Consider the following 17,592-nt stretch of genomic DNA (forward strand, 5'->3'; position numbering starts at 1 on the left):
AGCTAGGGTCACTTATCCATGGAAGCCTCGTCTCAGACACACCCTTACCACACTATGGACGTCGATCAAGAACTGCTCCCGTCGCTCATCATTACAGTTGTCATAAAATTTTGCCCCCCCAGAAATTTGCTCAGCCTACGGCCCTGCACTTATCTAACTACAGTACAGGAAAAACACGCTCTGATTATATAAACTCACCAACACGAACAATATTCACAGAATTGTAATCAGGTTTATTTTCTACTTAAAATTTTACCTCGATTCTGCACACGATCTCCATTCTACAGCCCATCTGTAGACCGACTGTCCCTAAATCGTGATGGACGTATGACACACTATAACCATACCTGCACTTTACATAATATATATTCTCTGACCTAATACAATAATTATTTATTCTGTACTATCATATCCATAATAAATCTCTATATCTTACACAGTTTTCTCAGACGAATTCTCTACTACTACGTATAGTCACTAAAAATATCAGTCGCCCCGATATGTATCATGACCAGAAAAATTGTGTCACAGTCCTTGTCTTCGACAGGATAGTGAAGCAGGGGCACTGGCAAGAGAAGGAGGAAGGAAAGGAAAAATATGTGTAGTGCATACACGAAAACCTTTCAATCTGGGTGCATTCTGAGCGCGTGATATACCAGGAAAGTTGTATCAAAAACTCTTGACATGTCAAACAGTTTTGTATGGCATAAACAATCAGTCTATCCTTATAGGAAGAAATAAATTCAGTCACAAAAACAAATTGGCGAAAAGAACTATTATTTACAAGAACAGATATAGCTCTACATGGAGTTACTAATAGCCTGTTCGGGCACAGGGTGGTGCATTGACGTATCCAAACACGTTAAACTCAATCAGGCACGAGAAAACTAAGAACACCACATAGACTACCAAGAGACCAAAGCCAAGCTTCCTGTCCAGCTTCCATTTGTTGAAATGTATGCTTCCGATCTGCGAAGAAAACCAGGGTATGAAGGTTATATCCTGCAAAATTTCACATCTACCTGCGACAACGGCACTTCTTTAGTTCGAAAGTATATGCGATGTTCTGGATCAGTCAAGACCAAGCATCTCACAAAGGAAATATCTGAATAAATTCCAGCTGACATGATCGACGTACCACATTATTTACCTCCAAATGTTTTAGATAATGCACCGTGATATTTACTTTTTGGGTACTTAATTGCATACATGATAATATATGTCTGACTAACTGAATCTTTGTGATCAGCGACACAACGTTTCTCACTTGATATTTTGTAAATCAAAACTGATCATTTGTGTACTGCATTACTGTTTGTTACATGTGCCTTTATTCATGAACCAATTACTATTCAAGGGCTTGTTATTATTCATCATTTTCGTAAAATGATACTTACCGTAACAACCACTGTTCCAAATAACAGGATTACTGAGTACACGAGGCCATTACTGTTAATGTGCACCTATAAAACACAACGAGAAATAAACATTATGTATACACTTATTTTATAATATCACGAGGAACTTGTAACGACCTTATTATAGATACCTATACATAACATTTTATTAGTCAGATAAAAAACTAATAATAAATAAATACACTAATGCCCCATTTTCCTAAAGAAATACCTTCCAAAAACATTCGAAACGCTAAATTACTTGATAAAAAAATAACATGAATCACGTCGTTTAATGTGGTCTTGCAAAATGTTATTCGGCCAAAATAAGAAGGTAATCACCCCCACCCCAGTCTCCCCTAATGAATGCAAAGTAAAAATTAACAGACATATATTGATTATTTAATAATGTAACACGGGAATGGTAGCTCAGAATAGAGTGCTGCTTCTAGACTACACTGGATGCATGGCACTGATTGTCAATTAATGCACAATTATGAGTGCAATTAATCTTTCACAAACACGTATATATGTTGATTGTTTAACAACGTTACAAAGGAGAGGAAGTTATGAGTAGAAACCACGGTTGCCTACTCTGAAAATATGTGAATTTACGTTTGGTATTGCGAGTGAAGTGGGCATAATTTACAAATGATATACGAGAGAGTTTACGTAGATCTTAGTTGCTTTAATGCAGAGTATTACTGTACAATAATCAAAACTGAAATATAATTATTACAGGTACAGGGCCGTAGACTGAGCAAATTCCTAGGGGGGGGGGCAAAATTGTATGACTCAACCGTGTAATGATGAGCGAGAGGCGCAGCTCTTGATCGACATCCATAATGTGGTAGGGGTGGGTCTGAGACGAGGCTTTCACGGATAAGTGACCAAAAACATCCCGTTAGGGTTATTTACGATTATTAGATAAGCTTTTTTTTTAAATTTTGCTCCAAAATTTAGGGGGCCCCCTTGCCCCCCCCCCCACCGGCTATGGCCCTGAGGTAATACCTACCGTCTCTCCAGATGATACTATAGCTGTCTTTACGAACCAGGGTAAAGCTAGGCCTAGCAGAATGTCAAACACATTACTGCCTATACTGTTAGAAACTGCCATATCACCTAGACCTGTAATTACAACAAAAAATACATTATTATACTTACCCTAGAGCAAGTTAAAGAGAGATACAGTCATTATTCAAGGAGTGCTTCCACCACGCCCTATCAGGTTGTGCTACCAATTCATTAGACAGGTATATTGGTTCATTGTCAATTTTATATAGGAAAACGATTAGGAATAAAGCTACTAACATGGCTTGTAGGAGGTTGCTGAAGGATATGAGTCTGATTGGTTGAAAATTGATTGATTTAGATCAACGGTCACCTATAGTGTGGTGTTGTAGAATGATACGTTGTCATGAATCTTTGACCTTTAAACATAAGCAGCTGTCTCTGAACTACGAATCTATGTAAGAGGTACACTGAGGAAAGACCTGTGCATGATGTCTACTGAATAAGAAACTCAGTTGATAGAATGGCCTAGAGGAGAATTAAAGAAGACAGTGCAAATGCAAGCAAGACAGAGAGCTATTGTCTAAGTTCCATTCTCCATACGGAGCCAGGAAGACCAGCACAATTGTAGCGTGGAATATCGTATCGTAGCCAGTAGAACGCAGATAGTAGAAGTAACACTGACAGTGGAATAAACGGTGGCAACTACAGGTTTATTCTAAACACGGATAAAACAATACACATACCAGTCAGCTGCCCGTGGACGTCTCTCCCATTCTACCCAAAACCCCTGTGTTTTATCCGTCTCTGTCCCCCCCTCAACCTGTCCTTGTTTAGGGTCGAGGTCGTTGTACCCCTCGAACGGTCGTGAGAACCGTCCGAGGTACCTCCCTTAATGACTATATCGGCCATGCCGTCTTTCAACGTTAATTTATATGCAGCTCTTAAGTAGGCAGTTAATGTCTGGTGGGGCCATCGCCTGCTGTCTCTGACCGATTGTATAGGTGGTGTGTCGAATTCCCCATGTCTCTATCTCAATGCTAAAACACCGTACTACACAAGTGTGAAACAGCATGCATGTATCTGCGATGTATGTGTACCTTGCTTGGCTACGATCAGGCTGGCCATGCCATCTGGGATGCTGGTGCCAGCAGCAAGGAAAGTGATACCCATGATGCTGTCGGGTATGTGAATCGTGTAGCCTATGATTGCCACCTGTAACATCGCATGCAAGGGGAATCATTTGCTGAGTCAGTTCGTTTATAAGTTTATAGTGAGTACATATTACTCCATTTAAAATGGTATTTCGTAGTGTATTGCAAATTGTCACACGCACGCACGCACGCGCGCACCGCCGCACACACACATTAATTAATACAGAAGAAGATGTTATGTTAGGACACGGACCGCCATAGGTGGGAAGGCGGGCATGGGGGCAGTCCCCCCCCCAAGAAATGTAGTTACATAACATAGTCAATGGCAGTCACCTTCCCAGAACACAACCCTCACGTGACTTTACACCTCCCTCCAGGCAAAATGAGTCAGCTATACGCTCGTGTATGAGGAGAATGTTAAGCAAAAGTCATATCTGAGATTATCTGAGGAAAACACGATTTGTGTGCACCCAAATCCTCACATTTCTCTAATACACATTTAACACAGAAAGGTGGAGAAATTTAACAGGTGGAACTGTGTAGTTTCACAGACTAAATGGGAGAGTTGACTGCCATGTATTCAAGTGCTTACTGACTGCTTAATGCCTTCATATACCACTTATACCACGATGTGTGAGAAGAGAGTCACCACCACTCACCATCCACACCATGACGTAGGAGAAGACGGCTATCCACACTATGGACATTGTGAATGTCACAAAGAACCAACGCTCCCATCTCTGCTTGCGACAGTCAGGCACAGACACGTAGAAGAGGCATTGTAGAGGCAAGAATAGCACCCACTTTAAGACGGCCACACACCCATCAGCTGCAAAAAACAGAATTTTATCCAGGTCAGTTTTGCTTCATAATTCTCTTTCATAAAGACTAGACGACTACAGCTCAATGTACTATCAGACGTACAAATAAAAAAAAGTAGCTCAATGACTATCAGTGTATTGGCTAGTTGCGATGAGGTATAACATTTTAAACACGTTACAATGGATAACTCCAGCTAGCACAGGTTATATCATATATTGTGCTTAGACGCAGTGGCATGTTGGTAGAGTGACATACTTTGTGTCACACTGCAGCAATAATATATGTGCATATTATGGATGCTGCAATGCAATGAACACATACGACCTAATATGTTCACACAATTCACATATTCAAACTGTTGTGCATTTGACAATTAACGTTCCCAAAGTCAGCGAGAGCTTTTGCTTTCAGCTGTTAATAGGATAAATACCATAACAGATGTCTATACTAGCAGCCACTTGCAAATTTCCAGTGGTAATATTATATGTGCATCACACCTGTGGGGGGTCCCTTTTTCCAGTCGTCAAACTCCTCCTGTTCGTCTTCCTCTGTCTCTGGCCTGCAAACACATAACAAACACAAACTCAGCCTAATAACTGAATCGCTTTACGGTTATAAATGGAACAGTCATCACATTTTAATATTTGCCGTCCACGTCACTCGCATTATCTCGCTCAAAATTTGCCGAGAAATTAAATAGCATGTGGGATGGCAAGATTTAAGCATACGTTCACACGTTCACACGTTCACCAGTATATCATCATGCATAAACATCTTTATCACCTGTCAGAGCCCGTTGTTAGAGTGAAAGGGTACGGGGGCTGGGCTACCTTGTTTAGATGAAAAGTTAATTTCAGAACTTCAGTGTTCATGCTTTGAATGCACGAGATCCCTATTTGAGAGGCAATTTATCAGCATCTCAGCTATATCTCAGCTATAACAGTTATTTCTACAAATTGTTTTAACACCACCCACTTACATACAGTTTACATGTTACGGCCCTTAGCTATGAATTTTCACTTTAATCACTCAATTGCACCCAATTATTGGTCGACTTCCAACCAAGACTTGAGAACCGAGTGACTACATCTGGTAGCACTGTGAACATAAGGCCATGCACTATCCGAATATTATCATATATATATATATATATATAATATATATATATATATATATATATATATATATATGATATATATAACTGGGTATCCTGGGTGGAGAACATGCCAACAATTACTCACGCTCCGTGTGCGATGTTGATGTAGGACGGTGAGAACGCGCCGCTCAGGCTCAGATAGCTCTTCGTGATCTCGTGCTTCAGAGCGCGGTTGCTCTTCATTATCGCCCCGATGCTGCTATTCATGCTCATCTGAGACTGGTTTATCGTCGACGATCGCTGCTTGTTCAGGTTGTCATCGCGCTTCTTCTGCTGCTGCAGTGACGGATAAAACCCACGCTGACGCACGACGGTATCAGCAGCAGGGAGGAGGATGAAAGGATGAGAAGTGCGATAGGTGAGCGAAGAGGAGAACCACAAGGATCGCCATGGGGGAGACAAGAGGGGAACCACAAGGATCGCCATGAGGGAGACAAGAGGGGAACCACAAGTATCGCCATGAGGAAACCATACGGGGAGCCATGAGAGGAGACATGGGGGGATACATAGGGGGAGACATGAGGAGAGCCATGAGGGGAGACATAAAGGAACCCATGAGAGGAGACATAAAGGAACCCATGGGAGGAGACATAAAGGGAGATATGAGAGGAGCAATGGGGGGAAGCCATGAGGGGAGCCATAAAAGGAGATAGGAATGGAGCCACGAGGGTAAACAATAAAGGGACCCATGAGAGGAGCCAAGCGAGGAGCAATGGGGGAAGCTATGAGAGGGCTTTTCGAAAACCATGAGGGGATCCATGAGAGGGCCATGAGGGGCAGCAATGAAAGAAGCTACGAAAAGAGCCACAAGGAGAGACATAAGAGGAGACATGAGGGGAGGGGGAGACATAATGAAAGAAAATGAGAGGGAATATATTGCGAGCCACTTAGGATGGACTTGTACGTGAAACCCATGTGTATTAATCGTTTACCGGAGCACTCTTAAGCCATATATATTGTTCCGATCATTAAAATATTATATCACGGGCAAAAATACTTTTGTGTTGAATTCAACATGTTTTAGCATGTTCATGAATGGATGAGTGCATTGTTTTTGGTCGATGATAATTGGCAGAAAAATAAAAGAAGTAAAATTTAATATATGCATGGTCTCTGTTCGTTGCCACACTCTTAATCAAATCACACCTCTTGAATGATGACTCTAGTCGCCATTTGCAAACGGGTTTTGGCCGAAAACTGTTTTCCCAGCATAAGTTTTGTTACAGCCTCAGGATATTCCAACCTGAAAAACACCACATTGCTAACTAATAGTATATCAAAAGAGACTGCAGTTTAAAAGACCCTAAAATGATTAAACATCACTGTATCTTGGAAAAGTCAAGTTGCTTTAATCCTGCCTATCATTTAGTGAATAGAGATAAGCATATACTTTACATAGTGTGATACCACCTACTAAAATAATGCAAAAAACATACAACACTAGGATTAACTAAATATTAAGTAATATTTCTGATGGTAGAATGATGGTGTAAACATCATGTGTCTATATATAATGTTATATCCATGACTTTGCGACCCTAAGTGTAAACAAGGGTTGGACCATGATAAGATATGCAGTTACATTATCTTATATAAATAAGTAGACTATAAGATGATAACCCACCTGTGCTGTCTTTGATATTCCAAACTGGTTGCACTACTGCGTCGTTGATTCAGATATCTTTGTATCGCCTCCTCCCTCTCCGTTCCAGACTTCCTTCTTACTACTTTATCCATTTGCACCATGGGTACGGATATCTCTATGGAGTTTCTCTCGCCATTTTCCTCCTCGTAAATTGTGCGTACTAGTTAACAGTAAAAACAGAAAAACATGAATATATGTGACAAATAGGCCCCCAATTTGTAATAATCTCAAATACTTCTAATTTCCATGTCAACATGTCACCTAGCTTAAGCTGATTTTACACTACCGACTTTATGTTGGCGAATTGGCGAGTTGGACCAATTTCGCAATTCGGCAACTCCCGAGTATAGAACATGTTCTAATCTCCCAACTAGTTGCTATCGATCGGTTGGTCGTGCAACTTTTGCGTTTACACTGCTAATTGTTGGTTGTATAGTTAGGAAGTTGGTCCAATTCGCCAATTCGCCAACATAAAGTCGGTAGTGTAAACCCAGCTTAAGGTGATATGTTGACATGGCAGGTGGTAATTAGGTGAGAGATAATCAAACATGGGAATCACATATCTATGTGCATGAAATCATTCAAGCCAGCCAAAAATTCACATGTAATCACAATAAAATGATTAAAAAAGATCCTTTCAAATCAAGTCTTAACCATTAATTATAATGTGTGAACTTTTAAATATCAATTCCACGACTACTATGGGATCAAGTCGAATAGCAATGGAAAGCGTTTTGCTTGCAAAAATTCAGCATGACACGTCTATTGACATAGTGTGTGTGCTGTGGTGGTGGGCTCACCGTGCTCTGGTAAGCCAATTGAGTGTGTATCCACATGATCCCCGTGTTCTTCATGCTCCTTCTCTACTTTCCGCTGCGCCATTTTCCACACAATTTTCGAGTTAAATCTGTGAATGTATAACATATATATACATATATAGACCACAGATATCATATGTAATACTAGGGTGTGCCCGTATTATCTGTGTTTGATAATGAGATACATTTATAATTTTATATTTTGACCATATATCAGTAATGACAGAGAAACTAACTAACCACAAATGCAGATAAAGAACTGGCCTCAATGACATATTAATCTCATTAAAACTTACTTTTAATACCGAACCCATAAATGTATGAATTTCGTTACGACTGTTATTGTGCTGACTTTACATAATGTAAGTGCAAATAATGATAGTATTTATTCAACAGTACTCACTTCATAATGACAATATAGATGGCATACATGACTAGCATAATAACAGATTCATACCAGGTGACTTCCCCATTGAAAATTACCTGAAATAAAAAGTGTTACAAAAATACATGACAAATACATGTTACAGTATATCAACCATGTATATGTTGTGCAAGTGTTTATTACAATACTCATATAATTCCTATAAATTTCTCCAAGCAACTGAATAAAACAGAGATGTTGGTAATATGGTATATCTCAAAAATTTGCCATGAAACTATACTAGAAGCATTGTGTGTACAGCACCGTTTAACACTGTCAGAAGAACCCCAGAAATATTGAAAAAATATAAGATTGGAATAGAGTACAATTGTACCTGACATTTTTTTACATTTGTGTATGTTATCTTGATATTTTTTGTGCCTTCACAGTGCCACCTTGTGTCAATAAGTCACTAAACCCTCTATCACACATTCATAGTAACACCATCCCATGAATATAAACATACTATTAATGCATGGTTATAAGGAAAACTTACTGAAGCCCCCAACACTGCATGTTGTACGTGCGCATGCATGATAGTGGGCACGCGTGCTAGTATATGGGGGCGTGTGTGCTAGTATATGGGGGCGTGTGTGCTAGTATATGGGGCGTGTGTGCTAGTATATGAGGGCGTGTGTGCGAGTATATGATGGCATGTGTGTGTATACTCACCACAATAAGAATCACAATAGCAAGGCTGTAATAGCTTGTATCTCTAAACAGTGGCCACCACGTTAATTCCACTACCTGTAAGTAGAGGTGAACAAGTGCATTAGATTCGAAACGACACATACATACGCACACACATGCACCAAGGTGTGCACAGACGCACATACACGCACACACGCATGCACATGCACAGACATAAAAACAAGCACACACACGCACGCACGAGCACACACACACATACATACAGGCCCTCACACACACACACGTTTGTTCAATATATAAATGTATCACTGTCATAGCCTTTGCATTGAAAATTTACTGCTAACTCTCAGGTATCTATTACATGGCATATCACAGAGACTACCAGCAGCAAAAGCATTATGACTATACACGGAAGAAGAAGGTTACGGTACCATTCCGGCAGCGATGCCACATAGGCCAATGATAGCCAGAATGTTGAATACGGCTGAGCCAACTATGGTCCCTACTCCAACATCTCCTTTGGCTATAAACACACCTAGTGCAGAAAACGCAGAGATATATCCCATGATAATAACGATTTGATTGTTTGTGAGCGAAATTTAGCTTTTCTAGGTTAATAATAACAAGAGCTAATAAAACCTAGAGTGTACAACGGAAAAACGGGAAAATAGTGCTATTTCACGACATGATTATTCTACTTTGCCTGCGAGTCTAGAATAATTTTATGGTATTGCATTAAGCAGAATTCTTTGCTCTCTAAAACAAGACCAACCGCTTGTCAATACGATACTCCTAGGCTGAGATATTGGCTCGTAAACTTCTACTCCCACATGCCTCACAGCGCCTCGCATACACATTATTCACCATCCTTCTCGCCTTTTGCGGGTTAGGAAAGTCGCTTCGTGAGAGTCCAGGTTTTTCTGCGATAACTTTATGAATGAACGGCGTTTCGGTTATCATTGGTGACTTTCGGGGGCATCGCCTATGCCCTTATCTCCCATTATCTTTCCTAGCACGGCTAATGCCCGTCATGATGGAGCCGGCAATGTTTTCTAAATTAAGTCTCTACAACGCAGCTCAGTTACTATATGGTGTAGTAAGAGTACCAAATTTGGGCATGTGACATCAATTATCAGCGCTCCAAGCGGCGACAGAAACCGATAGCCAAAATGCTTCGGGGCGAGAAGGATGGTGAATCATGTGTATGCTAGGCGCCATGAGGCCTGTGGGAGGAGAAGTTTACGAGCCAATATCTCAGCCTGGGAGTATCGTATTGACAAGCGGTTGGTCTTGTTTTAGAGAGCAAAGAATTCTGCTTAATGCAATACCATAAAATTATTCTAGACTCGCAGGCAAAGTAGAATAATCATGTCGTGAAATAGCACTAATTTCCCGTTTTTCCGTTGTACACTCTAGGTATTATTAGCTCTTGAAAATAAGTATATTGACATTTTAGGATTTGCTAACCGGATAAGATTCAAATATTTAAAATTGCACATTCATCCAAAACCTCCACTCCATACCACAAAGAAATTTATCAAGAATCATAATGAATATCTGATGATGACAATATAAATTTGTGAATCAAAATAAAATAATTCTTGCCTATGATAGAGGTGAAAAGTTCTGGTGCGGAACTTCCAGCTGCCATAAACGTTGCCCCGGCAACATCCTCTCCTATGTTCAACCTCTGTAAAATGGTAAAAACCCATCACATATTTCGCATTCCGAAACCCACTAAGGTAGTGAGACATTGAATCTAATCAAAACAGATTTGATTCAATGTCTCACTACATTTGACGGTTTGAATGCATAGTATCTAAAATATGTTACAATTTAAATACATGCAAATATAAATGGTAAGTCTACATGAAACTAGTAAAGTCACCTATCGTTACATACACTTTTTATGTATTACAGTGTTACTAATATCCTACGTAATGTGTGACATAATGACTAAACTATCTAGGAATTAAGTATGTTACAACGAGCTCGTGGAATACTATAGGTTTGTCAATTGTATCACTATATATAGGGCTGCCTTATAAAATAATAATATAATACTAAATAAAATAACCCAGCATTTTAAAAAGTTGTCCAATACAAGGCACACCATTAAAAACACCTTAATAAAGGCATAGGCTGTGTAGGCTCACCCACCGAGCATATCTTCTCTAATGATGATACAAAGTAGTCATCGCAGATGATCGCCAGGCCGAGGAACATGTAAATGGTGACGAGGATGTGTAGGATGATGGCCCCGTGTGCGCGTTGCTGCGCCGTTAAGCCATCGTGAGGAAACTCCTCATATGCTGACGACGAAAGCAAGACCAACTGTTGACCGCAAGCCTCGCTAAATTCACCCACCAGTATGTTTGAGCATATCGTATAAACCTGGGGGCCGTTGTCAGTAACATCGTGAAGTTAATGCTAATGTTGAGACTAATTTCGTTTCTGACGACGGCCCCCCTGTCTACATTGTTAACTAGGTAGAGTACTTTGCCTGATACATGGTTGTGAGACCGACATTCTAAACAGACCCATGTCCGTAAATTTGAGATAGTGGGAGACCTTTATCTGTGTGACATGCTTCTGATATTGAGATAGGTAAATCCCACGTGAATATACTATTGGTAATACTAGTGCTCTTGTACCAACGTGTCACCAAACGTGCGTTCGATTCTACCACCAAACAGGTTATCCTCAAGTTACGGTAAGGTTTTATATACATAACCCCACATACATTACATTTTTTCCAAAATGTTACAACCAACTAAATCGTATAGACGTACTCATCAAGACTGTCAAATTATTTCAGAAATGTGTATATATTAAATTCGCGTAAATCAAGACTTAGTGCTATCAGGGGTGAATAACGACATTCATCAAATTTGTCACTATTCACCCCTGGTGCTACGAGTGTCAATCAGCAGGTTGCCAGGTGGTTTACTTTACCTGGAAGGGAGCATTCCTCACTGTCATTGCTCGTCCCGTTCTGTGACTCAACCATCCCCATCAACTCCTTCTCGATCTCGGAGACGTCGGCCTTTACCCAGGTCGGGTAATCCTCCGTGGTCTCCTGCTCATGAATCACGTGCAAACGTCATTACAAACTCTCCGACATATAACACACAAATAATGTATATAATAATATATATATATATAAACATTCATATTCGACTTCCCTCAACCATTGCATGCACACACCAACCACGACTCATTCCATGCACACCCCAACCCATATACCCTCTCCCTCTGCATGCAAATATCTGCTATTGCATGCATATCAGCAGAAAAACATGAATAGAGATTCATAGACTATTCATGTACTATATTAATATGACTGCCAACCTACTGCATGCATATCATCGCACAACTTATGGCACGCATGGTACCGCCCAAGCTATTGCTTTCACAAACCCCCACATCAAACAACTGCATGCACACCGCCTAGAGACAATAATGTAACCCAACAAGAGTAGGGGGGGGGATGTAACCCTACTCTTGTTGGGTTACATTATTGTATCTAGCACACCCCATGCTTAACCATAGCATGCACGTCTTTCGGCCACACCCATTGCATGCACAATCCCCACCCACAACTAACTGCACAATCCCCACCCACAACTAACTGCACAATTCCCACCCACAACTAACTGCACAATCCCCACCCACACTGACTGCACAATTCCCACCCACACTGACTGCACAATTCCCACCCACACACTAACTGCACAATCCCCACCCACAACTAACTGCACAATTCCCACCCACACACTAACTGCACAATTCCCACCCACACACTAACTGCACAATCCCCACCCACAACTAACTGCACCATCCCCACCCACAACTCACTGCACCATCCCCACCCACAACTAACTGCACCATCCCCACCCACAACTCACTGCACCATCCCCACCCACAACTAACTGCACAATCCCCACCCACACACTAACTGCACACTGACACTAACCTGGGCAATGTTGTTCTCTTGTTGATCATCGTTGCCCTTCTGCAACAGCCGTCTGCCTGCTGTTAGATCGCTCCTACTGGAGTCAATCCGATGTTCTTGTTGCTTGGAGTAGCCAGCTAGAATGTTCACAAGATTCATTTACTGTAGAGATACGTAGGCACTGTGTACAAACAAACCAGGCAGAAGCAATTACTGTAGATACATCACTGGATTGTATAATATAGATATCATACATATAGATTAGATACATATAGATCTATATTATACACTCCTGGAGATATGAAGGCACTGTTTTTAAGCAAGCCGGGCAGAAGCAACTTGTAAACAAAATAGCAAGGCCGATGAAAACGCTACAACATACACGTATCATGATCAGCGGAGTTATAACCAGTTCTCAAATTCTATTAGTATTAGGCGTGTCGTGGGTCGCACTATTTCGTAACAAGTGCCGCAGAGCGACAGCGCTCACCTGACGGCAGGTGTTCTGATGCTAAACTCACTGGCAAACGAATCAAGAGCACCCTCCCATCGCCACGTTCGCTTTCCCTCGTTGTCTCTCTCATTCTTTCTCTTTCGCTCTCTCGCTCTTGCTCTCTCTTCCCTTCGCGCTCTCTCTCTCCCTCTCTCTCTCTCTCTCTCTCTCTCTCTCGCTCGCTCACACTCACTCTCCCTCATTGTCGCTCTCTTTCTTTGTCTTTGTCTTTCTCTCTCTTTCTCTCTCTCTCTCTCTCTCTCTCTCTCTCTCTTCCTCTCTCTCACGCTCTCTCTTTCTCTCTTCCTCTTGCTCTCTCTCTCCCTCTCTCTTGAGTTCTCTCTTTCTCGAGGCGGTAGCGCTGCCAGACGAGGCTGTGCGACTGATTGTCTATAGACTCTATACAGATGTCTGATTGTCTATCAGACTGATTGTCTGATGGTCTTCTAACCCTAGCAAGACCGTTTCGTGGAGCTAGCAAGGCGGTAACGTTTTTATATAACTTCACATAAATGTTTATATTGTATGTTAATTCGGGCGGCAGCCCATGTTTATACTATGTTAACTCGGGTTTCCCAGCAGCGGCCAGCGATGGTAGAAAATTATGCAAAATTGCTCTAATAAGCTGCTTGTCAGGCGGACAAGCTACCGGACAGATCTACTTGTCCTCCGTGGAAATGGACAAGTACGGACAAACGAATTGCCCTTATTTCGAACATTGCGATGGTATCAGAAACCTTCTCGAAGAAATGTTCGTTGGGATAGTTATGAAAGTTGCCACAAGATGGCGCGTACGTTTGAATGTCTTAAGATGGAAGCTTCCATCATACGTAGTATAGCAACAACTATTTGCAAGACAGAATAGGTAAGCACTCATCCATTTACCTACGCAAGCCTACAGGCTGAAATGAGAGTGAATTGTTAATAATTAAAGGCATACCTACCAGTACCACACCATGAATTGGCAGTGGATAAGTTTAATGTAAAACATGACCAGTACAGAATGCCATAGAAATTATAAGATTTAAGGAGACATAACCTTCTTCAACAATTTAGCTTTTGGAAATTTCACTGTGACATTGTTAGCCTTCATCCGAACTGTATAGTTCTACTTTGCAAACCCGGACAGTCAAATATTTTTTACAGTAAACACATCAATGTTTACCTCCTCTTGCAGGGTCAAAGGTTTCCGACTTAATTTCTTGTGTCAGCAGAAAGTGATTTCCAATTGGTCTATTCAATAAGCCATAAAATGCTAGGTCACCCTGAAACAAAGTTTTTCATCGGTCATCAGACCATCGTCCTCAGGAAAAATGTCTAAATCTGCAGTGAGCCATGACCTTTGACCTTGTGACTCAATTTCGGCACAGTTGATGTTTCTACTGATGCTTACCGATATTTCGAGCCTAGGCGAGCGGTTAGATTTGTGCCACAATTTCTGCATTTCTCCCTATATTAAGTTTAAGGAGTGAATGTTCCCCCCTTTTTTAAACCTCTTGACCTTTGACCTTTGACCCCCAGCTTCGACATCCCAACTCGTTTTCGGATTACCCCCCCACGTCCCGAATATCGTGACCGTACGTCGAGCCGTTTAGATTTGTGCACAACTGTGGACGGACGCACGGATGCACGGACGCACGCTCATGCGATTCTACAAGCTGCCTCTGACTATGTCAGATGAGCTAAAAATGCTGGATCCACTATTTTGATTTAAATTTCACCCCTTCCCATCAAAATGCATATTTCTAATGCAAGAAGTGTTGTTAGATTTGTTCTTCATCTTTTTCATTTTTGAAAACGATCAGGAACCCAATCTAACCACAGGTGGTGGGTGTCACACTATTCCAGATATTTCTACAGTGACATTTCTCCTTTAATAATCTGTGAATCACCCCATTTCCAAGCCCCTAAACCACATGCTTTCAAAGCTATACTTCAATAATGTCCACAGCCAATTAAGGATATCGTAATGTAGAGGTCGAAATTAACATATTTCTCCTTTCCCGAAAGCGGATCTGCCATCTAAAATGGTGAAATAGGTATGCAAGTAACTACATACTCTGGGGGAAAAAAGAAAGGGATCCCCATTTCTATCACATCAAGGGGATATTTTTATCACCTACTCGCTCAAAGAGCTATTTTTATCGGCTATTCGCGTAGGGGGCTTTTTTTATCACCTACTCGCTCGGTACTTCGCCGTTACATCGCGAATAACAACGCTAAGCACGTGAGAAAACACGTGAACGGGTGGCTAAAGTTGTTTTTTTGCACCTTGCTCATCTTTTACGGAAATGTCACCACGTGCCGCCCTGCTCGTATAACTTTGCAGGAGAACAAAAAATAGAATTTCTATCTTAATTTCGAGGCCTGCAGCCTTTCATAATATATTTAATATTGTGCTGAAAGCTACACTTAGGAGCCGACGGGAGTTCCTGCTTGCTTCTGCCAGGCACACATCCTGATGAGTCAGACTGTTCATCACATGATCATCCAGGGGGAGAGACAAAGAGGGAGAGAAAGATAGAGAGACAGAGAGGGAGAGAGAGGCAGAGGGAGAGAGGGGGGAGAGACACAGAGAGAGAGAGAGAGAGAGAGAATGAGAGAGGGGTAGAAAGACAGACAGAGAGAGAAAGAGAGACATAGAGAAAGAGAGAGAGAGAGAGAATAAGAGAGACACAGAGAGAGAGACAGAGAGATGGGAGCAGAAAGAAGAGTGGATACATCACCAGCACATGATCATAGAAAACGCATCATATGCATCATAGAAAACGCATCACATAATCATAGAAACCTAAGAACAAAATTTTCGTCACTTTTCCTTTTCGGGCTCTTTTCTCATTGATTTAATGCGAACCGACGCTCATCCACTCGCTATCAATGTTCCTACTTGTAACTTGACCTGGGTGCCCGTGCAACACAGGTATGATTAACCATGTATAACAGAACTAAACAAAGTGACTGACAGGATGCATATCTGCATGTAGATTTAGGTTACTGAAAATCGTGCCGATGGAGATTACACAGTTATTCGAAATTATACTCCCGCGTAAATACCTCAAAATATCGAATTTAGGACAAGATACCAAAAGATGGAAATCAGTGAGCAAGTATCCAAGTGACGGACTGAGTGCTGTTTCTGTACATCACTAGCACGTATGGGCAGCTTTGTAGGTTATAGAGACAAGGGTGGGAGAAGAAGGGAGAAACAGGAAAACTGAGTAAATAATAGTAAAATGTAAATAGAATAAGAGTAATAAGAGTAATAAGAGTAACATGTAAATATAATAAGAGTAAAATGTAATATAATAAGAGTAACATGTAAATATAATAAGAGTAAAATGTAATATAATAAGAGTAAAATGTAATATAATAAGAGTAAAATGTAAATATAACTAGAAAAGGCAGTTGTCGCCAACTACATGTATCAATTTTCGTTAGTACACATTTACAAATACAAAACGGTCAGGATAAGTTTACAGCAAATCCAATTTCTAAATTCCATTGTTTCATCATCGATAAGGTTGTAGAAATCACAATTTCTACGAGTCAGGAGTGCAATAGATAAAAACCTACATTCAGATTTGTCATTGATAATTTTTAAAAATCAGCATTAAAATATAAAGACTAATGATGAGCTTTTGCATAATTTTGCATTTCACAACTATATCTGCATTCGTAAAACTAGAAAGGGCAGTTGTCGCCAACTACATGTATCCCCCCGTGTTCTCCCCAAGATGTGTAAGTATACGAAGTTTGGTCATGGTGCACAGCCTAGGGCAATTAGGGGGGCCGAGTTATCAGAGGGCAGAAGGAAATTATGATAAGGTAAGCGTCAAGGTCAATGTCAAAATAAACGATTGGGCGTGGAACCTGGTTTCGGTTACGCGGGAACAGGTCCCAAAATCTCGCGACCAAGATGTGTAAGTATAATATACCAAAGTTTTGGTCGCGAGGCTATGGTCAATTAGGGGCGCGAGTTATTAGAGGCGGAGAGGGAAATATGAATCAAGGTCAAAGGTAACAGGTCAAATAAAGGTTTGTAGTGACCTGGTTTGGTAGCGTACAT

General features: G+C 41.0%; 1 protein-coding gene across 2 annotated transcripts; it reads right to left on the reverse strand.

The window, feature by feature from the left end:
* Positions 1-212: 212 nt before the first annotated feature.
* On the reverse strand, positions 213-13,164 carry LOC106814776 (sodium/potassium/calcium exchanger 3-like). 2 transcript variants are annotated; one of them, XM_014819128.1, is made up of 17 exons: positions 13,055-13,164; positions 12,034-12,157; positions 11,239-11,390; positions 10,684-10,768; positions 9,510-9,613; positions 9,100-9,174; positions 8,407-8,486; positions 7,986-8,092; positions 7,165-7,345; positions 6,687-6,783; positions 5,626-5,816; positions 4,882-4,943; positions 4,222-4,391; positions 3,509-3,623; positions 2,413-2,525; positions 1,398-1,463; positions 213-969 (listed from the first exon to the last, which is right to left on the reverse strand). In XM_014819128.1, the coding sequence occupies exons 2-17, from the start codon at positions 12,092-12,094 to the stop codon at positions 814-816; spliced, it is 1,815 nt and encodes a 604-aa protein (XP_014674614.1). In that variant the 5' UTR covers positions 12,095-12,157; positions 13,055-13,164; the 3' UTR covers positions 213-813. The 2 variants fall into 2 exon arrangements, with proteins under 2 accessions (XP_014674614.1, XP_014674615.1); XM_014819129.1 differs by lacking the exon at positions 11,239-11,390.
* Positions 13,165-17,592: the final 4,428 nt, after the last annotated feature.

This window comes from Priapulus caudatus, unplaced genomic scaffold (assembly GCF_000485595.1).
Source record: "Priapulus caudatus unplaced genomic scaffold, Priapulus_caudatus-5.0.1 Scaffold976, whole genome shotgun sequence".
Lineage (NCBI taxonomy): Eukaryota > Metazoa > Priapulida > Priapulimorpha > Priapulimorphida > Priapulidae > Priapulus > Priapulus caudatus.